Source organism: Sciurus vulgaris (genome assembly GCF_902686455.1).
Source record: "Sciurus vulgaris genome assembly, chromosome: 1".
Classification (NCBI taxonomy): domain Eukaryota; kingdom Metazoa; phylum Chordata; class Mammalia; order Rodentia; family Sciuridae; genus Sciurus; species Sciurus vulgaris.
In genome coordinates, this window is record NC_136461.1 from 62,204,624 (window position 1) to 62,216,585 (window position 11,962).

At 32.7% G+C, this 11,962-nt stretch overlaps 1 protein-coding gene across 1 annotated transcript; it reads left to right on the top strand.

The window, feature by feature from the left end:
* Positions 1 to 6: 6 nt before the first annotated feature.
* FPGT (fucose-1-phosphate guanylyltransferase) lies at positions 7 to 8,744 on the top strand. The gene is given in 5 exon segments (XM_079129143.1): positions 7 to 160; positions 1,473 to 1,640; positions 2,794 to 2,886; positions 5,148 to 6,566; positions 6,569 to 8,744. Coding segments are annotated over 5 exon segments (1,833 nt in total). The 5' UTR covers positions 7 to 39; the 3' UTR covers positions 6,601 to 8,744.
* The last annotated feature ends 3,218 nt before the right edge of the window (positions 8,745 to 11,962 follow it).

Below are 11,962 nucleotides of genomic sequence, written 5' to 3' on the forward strand. Positions count from 1 at the left end.
CGGTGACCGGGTCACGGAACGTGTTGCGTCCCGCCGCACATGCGTGCTGTGCTGCGCGGGCTCCGGAAAGGTGGGGCCATGGCAAGTGCTAGGGTCTCTGTAGATGTAACTCTGCGAGAAGCCATCCAGCGAAAATTGCGGAGATTTTCAAAACTGAGAGGTACCGAAGGAGGAACCGAGACCTCTTGGTCAATGAAGAGGGAGGGTGCCTTCTGTGGATTGCCACGCCCTGACTGCCTCCTACCTGCAGTCTTTGAGCTGCTGACCCAGGAATGGCTAATACTCCCTTTGAGTGTTTTGTCACCGTCCTCTCTTTACATTATTCTTGTTGCCTTTTTAAGCTTTATTCCTAGTATTCAAAAAATAGATATCAAAATAATTTGATAATTTGATGTTCCTAGATATCAAAAATAAAGGAGGAAGGAGAAAAAATTATTAATACGACTAGTGAAGCTCTAAATAGAAGTTATGCATTATTTAGTTCATTAGTAGAAATTATTTTAAGTGAATCTAAAAGATTTGGAGCACGGTGTTTTGACCCTTACAAGTAAATTTGGTTTTGTCTTCACTCCCGACCTCCCACACCTGAGGAAGTCATTCTCTTATGCAAATGCTCACTGAAAGGGGAAACAAACAGAACAAGGAGGAACTATGGTTTAAAAATTTTAAGTGAAGTTCGGTATTTAAAAACAGGCTGTATCACTTATCATTTCTTGTACAATTATCTAATAAAAGTGATTTTATTTCCATTAAGTGGTTGTCTAAAAAATACTAGTATTTGGATAACAGTAAAATATTCTGCACTATTAAATCCTAGCTTCCAACTCCCGTTTCTTAGCTAATAAAAACCCTGTTCATCCTTTTTTATTGATGAAGAAGTGACTCAAACTGTTTACCAAAAGTGCAGTCTGTATTTTAACGAGTTCATCAGGGAATTGGGACCTTTTCTATTATGCAGAACCTGGTGTTTCAGTCCAATAGCCTTTGGAAACTTTAATGACTCATATTAAGGTAATAAACAAAGAAATAAACAGCAGCATAGATCCTTCAGTTGAATATTTCTTAGCCAACAAGCACTAAGTGGCCCTGATATATGAAAATTTATTTTTAAAGCAAGATAGTCAATTATTTGGTTCTTTGTATATTATACTTTTCTAAAGAATTGAGATAATGGTCTGTGGCAAATTAAAAGAACCTCGCTTAATCAAGAAACATTACATTTTTTAGAATTTCTAAAGAACAGTTTTTACTGTAGACCCTAGAGGGGGAAAAAATTGTGAGCAGTCCTCATTAGAACTATTTTAATCATAAAAACAGGACACTAATTATTCCCTAATTTTCAAAAGCAGAAGATACAATTTTGAAGAGAATTATGAAAGCTATCTTTTTTCCTGCCTTCTAAGAGAGGCAAACTTGGAACAGCTAGGAATTTTGATAATATTTGTTATCATTTTCTTGCTTTTTCTAAATAGGCAAACCTGTGGCAGCTGGAGAATTCTGGGACATAGTTGCAATAACAGCAGCTGATGAAAAGCAGGAACTTGCTTATAGGCAACAGCTGTCAAAAAAGCTGAAAAGAAAGGAATTACCCCTTGGAGTTCAATATCATGTTTTTGTTGATCCTGCTGGAGCCAAAATTGGTACGCATTTTATGAACAGGTTTATAACACAAGATTCTGGGCAGAATAATAATTGAAGAAAAGCTTTTCTGTGGTTTACAGTTTATAAGCTCCACCCTTGGCCTTTACAAACTTCAAAATTTGAATGTAAATTGATTCCTTTTTCCAAAAGATAAAAGGCATAGCAACTGTTCTTAACCCATTGTGACTTACAGTGGAAATTTTTTAGAATGTTATTTGAAAGCGAATTTTATTAGTTATACCGAGATGGTGAATATTCCTTTGGACGTTATCAGTAGAGCTTCTAAGATGCCTCCTAACCTCACTGTTTCTTCAGAAATTTACATGAAGAGGGAAATCAGGAAAAATAATTAGATGCATCCATACATACATATATCATGTATACATAGCTGCTTGGGAACACAGCACAATGTAAAGAACACAAGTCTAGTGGTTTAAGTATCATAGAATATTTTCCTGAAAATTCCCATTTAGTTCTGCTTTGTCCTTTGACCTTCCTTCTTTCCTTTGCAAACAAAATTATTTTCGTGAACACTGTTTTCTTTCAGCTTAAAGCTAAATCCCCTTGCTACCAGAGATCGCATGTATGTGTGTGACTCTAGCTTTGTTCTTATTAACCAGTGTTGTCTTAATTCCTGCAACAATGAAGTGAGTACTTGTATTATTCCCATTGATAAGAATCTAAGGTACAGATCTTGCCTAGATGGTAGTCATAGTGTGGTAGTTACATTTAAGATGACTTTTAGGAAACAATTTTCTTTCTTTTTAGAAAGAAAATTAAACTTGTGAATTTGATTATGTCATGTAGAATTATTAAAATAGCTTTTATGATTTGTAACTCCATATATTATATACTTCACAGACTTCCTGTGTTAAGTATTGTGTAATTTATCATTTCTTTTTTTATTACTATTTTTGGGAGAATATTAGCAAATCTTTTATTACTGAGGACACCTCTTAGGTATCTTTACTACTATTCATTTGTTCTATTTGCTATGAGATGTATTTATTTAATTTTTTGCCAATACCTTTGCTATCAATTTTAGCCAAAAACATATTCTTAACCTTAAAATAAACTTATCCTTAAAATTATGACCTTAATTTTAGTAGGTTTCTATTAAACAACAAATTTTCCTTTTTATTTATTTTAAAGGAAATGGAGGATCAACACTTTGTGCTCTTCGATGTTTGGAAAAGCTGTATGGAGACAAATGGAATTCTTTTACTATCCTGTTAATTCACTCTGGTAAATTTATAACTTTATTAATTTTTATTTTCTTTTGAATTATTCTACCTTTGTTACCTTGGGAACTTTTTCCCCCTTTTCTCTACTTTTATTTATTCTTTGAAATTATTTTACTTTGAAAAAAAATATTTCATATTTTTCTTGCTATTTTAGGTAAAGTGTAAATAACTTTCACAAAATTTATTCTTAGAATTATTCATCACATACATCATCAACTGTTCATGGATATTGTTTTGTCCTTCATATGCATGTAGAAAACTACTCTTCCTTAAATGGAACTCATCGAAATGTAATCTTTTCTCGAGTCCTTTGTAGGAGAGGCCAAGTTAGCACTGTTATTACTAGCCTTCTGAAAACTTTCAGTCTAGCATTTTTGTCTGATTATTATTAGCCAAAGGCTATAATCCTTAGAGTTTTAGAAACAAGGAAAAAATGACAAGACATGGAGTTGTTGAGTTAATATACCAAGGGGGAAACACACAGAGATAAGGAAATTTTAAAACAGAAAATTGGAAGGACATAATTTCATAATAAAGGGTAGGTTTTTTTAATATTTACATAAAGCATAGTTTGAATACACTTTATTGTGTGAAAATTGCAATTACATGGAAACCTCTGTTATTTTTCTCTATATGCTGGGGGACTGATGGAAACTTTGTTATAAACTGGTACTGGTCCAGGGACATAGTTTTAAAAACTAATCTACATAGTTTCTAAGGCCCTGTCCATTTCTTACCATTTATGTATAGGATCATGATTCTTTGTAATGATGATGGCAACAAAGTGCAACCATGTTCTGGTTTCTAGACTAATGAAAAATGTAAAACAATTCAGTTTATAGTTTTATTCTAGAAAAGTAACTATTGACTATTACCAATTTAGTAGAAATTTCAATTAGACACCAGAAGATATATAGTTAGTAATATAAATCTACATCATGTACAGCCATAGAAAGAAAATGATGTACCCCATATGTGTACGATGAATCAAAATGCAGTCTGTAAAAAAATTTTTTTTAATTAAAAAAAAAGAAATATAGTGGGCCCTCTGTATCCATGGGTTCCACATCTGTAGACTCAACCAACCATTCATAGAAAATATTTGAGAAAAAATAATTGTATACTAAACATTCACAACATTTTTCTTGTCATTATTCTCTAAATAATATGGTATAGGAACTACTTAATACATTATTTTAATAACATTATATTACAATTCATTAGAGATTATTGAAAGTACACAAGAGGATACTGCATGCAAATACCATGTCATTTTGTATAAGCTACTTGAGCATCCATGGACGTTGGTATCCCCCTGGATCTTGATCCAATTTCTGTGAATGCTGAGAGACAGCTGTAGATAATTCTTTAGTGCTAAATTTTTCTATTAGCTAGTCTTGGAAAAGGGAAAAATAGAAAGTTATAATTAGCTTTAATTTGTTGAACAGTGTACTATGAGCCAAGTACTTTATCTGTATTATTGATCTCACAAAATATGACAAGGCAAGTATTATTCCACTTTTGCTAATTTGGAGTAAGTCCAAAGATAAAAAGCTTAAAGGTGGTGAACCAGGTTTGAACTCATTTTTATCTAACTCTTTCTACTAAGGTTATCTACCTCTCACTCTAATTATTTGCATGAAAATGATGTACAATATTTAAAGTAAGAGAACACTTTTTGATGAATTAAGAAGTTACGATGCTCATCTTAGAAGGAAAATTCCTGTGTAAGTGAAAAGTAAATTTTTAAATGTTTTTAAATAAATTTTCCTTTTCTTATTTTAAGTATATATAATAATTTGAAGAAAGATAGTACATCTGAAAACAAGAGTTTAATAGAGAATTATATTTTGGATTGTTAATTGTGTTTTTTATAATTTTTTCTATTAAGTAAATTTTTAATGTGTGAATTTAAGAAAGATTGAAATTTATTTTTTAAATGTAGATACAAGATCAAGTTTTAGACCACAGTCCTTCATACTTATTATTTAATTGATTCAAAACAATTTACAGGCTCTATAATATATTAGAATTCTGTATTAACCTAAAATCTTTAAAATTGTATTATAACAAATGACTACAGGAGAATTGCTTTTTCAATTTTTAATCTGGATGTCACTATCCTTTCCTGAATTATTATAACATGGAATATATTAAATGTAGAGATACTTGAATTATAACAGATGTCCCTGGATTTTTGAAATATTTCATAAATAATAATACATTTTTAAATGTTTATTCTATTCTTTTAAAATTTTGTAGGTGGCTACAGTCAACGCCTTCCAAGTGCAAGTGCCCTGGGGAAAATTTTTACTGCTTTACCACTTGGTAACCCCATTTATCAGATGTTGGAATTAAAACTAGCCATGTACATTGACTTTCCCCAACATATGAATCCTGGTATTCTTGTTACCTGTGCAGATGATATTGAACTTTATAGTATTGGAGAATTTGAGTATATTAAGTTTGATAAACCTGGCTTTACTGCTTTAGCTCATCCTTCTAGTGTGACGGTAGGTACCACACATGGAGTATTCGTCTTAGATCCTTTTCATTCTTTAAAACATACGGACCTTGAATACACATGTTGCCATTGTTTTCTTCATAAGCCCAGCATAGAAAAGATGCATCACTTTAATGCTGTGTTTCGACCTGGAAATTTTTGTCAACGGGAGTTTGCTATGGGTGACACTCCCTATCTCCAATTAGACTCTGAGTATGTCTATACAGATAGTGTATTTTATATGGATCATAAATCAGCAAAAAAGTTACTTGCTTTTTATGAAGAAATAGGCACACTGAACTGTGAAATAGATGCCTATGGTGATTTTCTGCAGGCCTTAGGACCTGGAGCAACTATAGAGTACACCAAAAATACATCAAATGTCACTAAAGAAGAATCAGAATTGGTAGATATGAGGCAGAGAATATTTCATCTTCTTAAAGGAACATCACTAAATGTTGTTGTTCTTAATAACTCCAGATTTTATCACATTGGAACAACTGAAGAATATTTGTTTCATTTTACTTCAGATAATAGTTTAAAGTCAGAGCTTGGCTTCCAATCCATAGCTTTTAGCATCCTACCAGATATTCCACCATGCTCAGGTAAAGGATACTGTATCATTCAAAGTATATTGGATTTAAGATGTTCTGTGGGAGCTGGCTCAGTTATAGAGTATTCCAGATTGGGACCTGATGTGTTTGTTGGGGAAAACTGTTTTATTAGCAATTCTTATATCATAACAAAAGCTGTGCTGCCTGCATATTCTTTTGTGTGTTCCTTAAGCTTGAAGATAAATGGACACTTAGAGTATTCAACTATGGCATTCGGAGTACAAGACAACTTGAAAAATAATGTTAAAACATTGTTAGATATAAAGTTACTTCAGTTCTTTGGAGTCTCTTTTCTGTCGTGCTTAGATATTTGGAATCTTGAAATTACAGAGGAACTATTCTCAGGAAATAAGGCACATCTGAGTTTGTGGTCTGCTCGCATTTTCCCAGTTTGTTCTTCTTTGAGTGAATCAGTTATAACATCCCTAAAGATGTTAAATGCTGTAAAGAACAATTCACCATTCAGCCTGAATAGCTATAAGTTGTTTTCAATTGAAGAAATGCTTGCCTACAAAGATGTAGAAGACATGGTAGCATATAGGGAGCAAATTTTTCTAGACATAAGTTTAAAAAGCAGTCTGATTTAGAGATATCATAAATATTGTATATTTTGCCCTTCTCTGAGAAAGATTACAAATACAGACATTATCTGTTGACATTTTTGGGAGGATTTAGTAAAGCAAATTAGTGAAAACTGCATTAATTGCTGTACTATTTTAACACAAAAAATAGACCATTTTGTTATTGAAGAATATTTCAAGACTGTCTTAAGAAAACAATTTTTTTGGGTGTTTTTTCACTATTGTAATTTTTTTTTAAATAAGGATGGATATGTGGAGCACTCTTTTGTTTACATCATGAATAGTAATTTTAAAGGTAATTTTAAACACTAGTCTCTTTAGAACTTTCCCATCTTCTTTTGGTTCTAATAAAGTTTTAATTGTTATTGGCAATTTTCTCCCCAAATATAGTCCTATTTTTATGAAATAATAAAAATAACACATTACAGGGTATTCCAAATACTGTAGGAATACTTTTTCAGAAACAAATCCATAGCTGACAATTTCAGATTAAATCAATGCTTAATATATAGAGATTATTTTAATTGATAAATAACTATATACAAATTTTCTAAAATTGATAAGAAATTGTCTTATTGATCTTATCAAAATGAAATGAAATAAATATTTTATCCTTTTATACTTGAACATGTATTGGTATGTCTTATATCTTTTCTCTGAAGTTCTATTCCATAGGAAAACACATGTGTGCTTACATGCACATATACATTCATAAAAATCAGTTATCTGTGGGGAATGTGGTAGGAATAATTGAGGTTCATTGATAGTCATACAGTTCACCATGGACATTACATTCACCTTCTCCTAATAATCCTTTAACTAGAACTGTTAAGTTACCAGGTGAACTGATTTTACTTTCCATTTTTATTTTCTGTCCACATATTAGTGGTGATGCTTTGAAGCATTAATTGGCCAAAAGGTAGATAGCAAGAGCAAGCCAAAAGAACAGAAAAGCTGTGATAGTATACAGATGATAAACAGCTTCAAGTAACTAAAATTGGCTGGAATCCCAGGGTATATATTCCTATTTTGGTATAAGCACATAAGTGAAATGTCTTATCAAATTCTAATAAGTAATTACATGATATGTCAGAGTTTTGTATTCCAAATTAAATTGAAATAAGAACCAGTTTTTCTCCATTAAGATTGATGTTGGCTGTGGGAATAGCATACATGTATAATTACACGAATGGTATGAATCTACATCATCTATAACCATAGAAACAAACAGATGTACCCCATTTGTGTACAATGAGTCAAAATGCAGTCTATAAAAAATAAAAAAGAAATGTTTTTAAAAATGAGAACCAGCTTTAGTTATATATTAACATCAATATAAAAATAATTGGAAAACTAGAAATGACTTGTCTGAAACCCTTAATTATTTTTGTATGGACATATTTTTCTTAAAGTTCTTCCCAAGGAGAAAATAATAAATGTATAGTGGTTATTTTAACATTTATTGATTTATTTATAGAGCTTTCAGAGAATTTTATGTGTTTATTTTTCATTAAAGGTTCAAGAATATAATTTTACCTAAAGTGCTGTTAATTATGAGACTCACTATTAATTTATGTTCTACTAAGAAAGAGAAAACACTACCAATAAAGTATGACACATTGCTTTCTTGGTTAATTTTTTTATGTTTATCAGAGATATCTTCAGTACATTTAACATAGACTTTTATAATTTAACCTTTTGAATGTACATATGAAGGAACAAGAAGTGAAATGTGGAAATTTCACTAAGACATTTATGCAGTTTTACAAACTCTTCTGAAATGCTTTCAATTCACAGTTGTTGATACCCGTGTATCCACCCAGAACCATCTTCTGTGTCATCAAAGTTATTAGTAAGACTACATTTTCTGAGAGTGCCCTACCATGCTTCTGTCTAGATTTTATACCAGGTTGTAGGCACCTTGCACCTGGTCTGTAAGTTTTGATGCTGATCCTTTACTGCTTGACAAATTGAGTTTCATTTTTGCTAAAGTTTAATCATGTCCCTAAAAAATAGGTGGCCTCAATTAAAAGTCAGCAGGAGGTTTCTAACAAATTGATATTGTCAGTTATGAAAATAATTGGTAACTGTAAATGACTTGTCTGTCTCATGTTTAGTGGGGTGTGTGAATGTGTGTGTGTGTGTGTGTGTGTGTGTGTGTTTTCCTCAAAGTTCTTCCCATGGAGAAAATTTAGTAACTTGTTAAACATGTATTGATTACTTTCAGAGCTATCAGAAATTAATGTTTATTGTTTACTAAATGCTTAATATTATAGTTTACCTAATCTTAATTTTATCATAATCCTACACAATACATGCATTCTAGTTAAAATATCTGTTCAAAAGTTGTGTCTGTTTCTTACCTTGATATGTATTGCTTGGTGTGTAGTATCAGAACCACACATGTACCGACACTGTACCTAACTTAACTGAAGTGACAGTCACATCCACAACTTTGACTAAGTTCACATGACAGTTAACTACATTACACTGCTACTTGGATAATAGCTGTTTTTAAACACTATCAATTCTATGATACACTGCTGCCGCCTACAGCAACAATCTCTACAGCAACAATCTCGCGGTAATTTATCGGAGGTGGACTGGAAACTGAGCTACTTCTATTATCTTTCTCTTTAGTGCGCTGCTTTCTTGCTTGTTTACTTGTTCCCTAGCTTATAGAAGAAGAAAGACTTTGAGAGAAGAGAGAGAGCGAGCGACTTTGCTTAAGAGAGAGAGACTACACTTCAGAGATCTATATCTTCTTAGTTCTGCTGCTGCTTCTTAAAGGTGCATCCTGCATCCTGCGTCCTTCACTCTGCTATCTAGAGGTGTGGCTTTACTTCTCCGTTCTGCAATCTGCAACCTGCATTGTGCCATCAATTTCAGAGGTGCTGCTTATCCTCCGCCCAGTGATCTAGAGGTGTGGCTTAGACCTGCATTCTGCGATCTATCAAGAGGTGCTGCTTATACAACAGTGCTTACTATGGGTGTGTGTCTTATATACCTAAGGCAGCCAATCAGTTTAGGATTAGCACAATTGAAGCACGCCCCTCGGTACCAGTCAAGAAAGAATGAGGAATATCTGTTGACCACTAGCACAAAGGAGTCATTAACTAATTAGGCAAAGGTAGATCACGCCCTGTTAACATTAATTATGCGCCACCTCTTAGCTGAACGCCAGCCAACAAGGAAATGATTTAAACTTTAGTGTGCATTTGTTTAAAACTTAACTTGAATTCAAGCCCTGTGATGATAAGGGGAGGAACTTTGTTTTGATTAGTGACTCAATTTTGTGACAGTCACAATTTTTTTTGACTTTCCATTTAGCCTTTCAAAAAAGATTCATAGTTTTTGTTTTCTGAATTTTATCAGCAATAAAGAAAAACAAGGCCTGCATGTATAAGAATTAAATTATACATTTCCTCTTGATTTATAATTTTAACTTCATAAAAGCACAGCACTTAAATCATACACTAAGGTTTATAAAGGAATGGTATTGCTTGTAACTAATTGTATTCTATAAACTTATTGATGAGCTAATGATTAATAATGACTTGTGATTTGAATATGGATATCCCCCAAGGTCAAGTTTTAGGCAATTCAGGAATATTCAGAGGTAAAATGATTAGATTATGAGAGCTGTAAACTCATCATGGATTAATCCATTTGATAGTTTAATAATTTAAATGGACTATTGGGTGGGGTGGTATGTAGGCAGTTGGGGTATGGCTGGAGGAAGTAGGTCACTGGGCAGGCATGCCCTTGGGAATCATATTTTGTCCCTGGGTCCTCACTCTGCTTTCTGGCTGCCATCAGTTTTCCTCCTCCACACCCTTCTGTCACAGTGTTCTGCCTCATGTCAAGCCCAGAGTGATGGAGTTGGCTGACCATCAATAGAGACCACTGAAACCATGAGCCCCACATAAACTTCCACTACTCTAAGTTCTGGTCAGGTATTTTGGACACAGCAACAAAAACCTGACTTAACATAATGACCCAAGAAGGGTATGGAAAAAATCTAATATTTGATAATCTACCTTTAGCATTTATTCTCTAAACAAAACAGAAATAAAGAGTATGAATCAGTGTATGCTGAGGAGACAAAAAGCTTCCAAGTAATATGCTGAGAGTGGCAAAATTTTGATGGCATATATCCAGAATTAGCTTCCAGAACCTGTAGTGACCTATTCATCTCCTGTAGCTAATAACTTCCAATGTCCCATAAAGACTACCAAATCCAACAATAGAACTAAAATCAAACTTCATGTATGACAAACTGTGTGCATGGTATTACAGTAAAATCACAGACCATTCACATTTATACCATGATGCCCTCTGGACTTGAATAACTTGTGGATACAGAAATAAGTGAAGGGAGGGGAGGGGGCATGGGTAGGAGGATAGTAGAATGAATTGGACATTATTACCATATGTACACATGTGATTACATGACCTGTGTGATTCTACAACGTACAACCAGAAGAATAAGAAGTTACACTCCATTTACATGTAATGTGTCAAATGCATTCTCTGCCATGTATAACTAACTAGAACAAATTTTCAAAAACTTTTTTTTTAAAAAAAGGCACCTTAATCTAGTTAAGCAGAATTAGGATGGAGAAAAAAAAAGAACAAAATATTATTAATATGCTGTTATTCAAATTCGAATTATCTTCTTGATGTTCACTTGAACATCAAGAAGTCTTCATTTATGTTAAGAATTAAATTATTAAAGAAAAATTTTTGAATTCACTTAGTGTAAGTAATAATTAAGAGCAACTATTATCTACTTAAATTAACTTGAATTTCTGTTTTCTAAAATTTTTGTTTAGGCAAAGCCAAGTTCTTTTGAAGTTAAAGAACAATTTCTATTGTTTATACTTGGTAAAATTATACTATTATAATTAATTTGTTATTTAACTTCATCAGGGATTATTTCACATCAGGGATTATTGTATATTCTCCTTCCTTTCAATGTCAATGTGCTAAACTCTATTATATTAGTGCATTCTTCCTGTTCCCATTTGTCTATTTACACAGAAATTTCTGAATAGATTTTTTTTGTATATAAGGAAAGGCAATTTACAGCTTGGAAAGTTAACAGTTTTGTACCTGTCAGAGTTAACTTGTATGAGCTATGATAAACCAAACTTGCCACAGAATTCAAACTTAACAATTTGGTTTTAGTTTAATAGGCCACCATTTTGGAGTAATAAAAAGTGATGATTCCCTACTGCATTGACACTTGTAGGATTAGAGGAGGATACCTGTGAAGATTAACTATTATCATCCACCTGTAAAGCAACTTGACTGTTGATGTTCGTTTCTAAAAGACATTCATCCCTAGGGCCTTATTCCCCATGCAAGTTAAGCAAT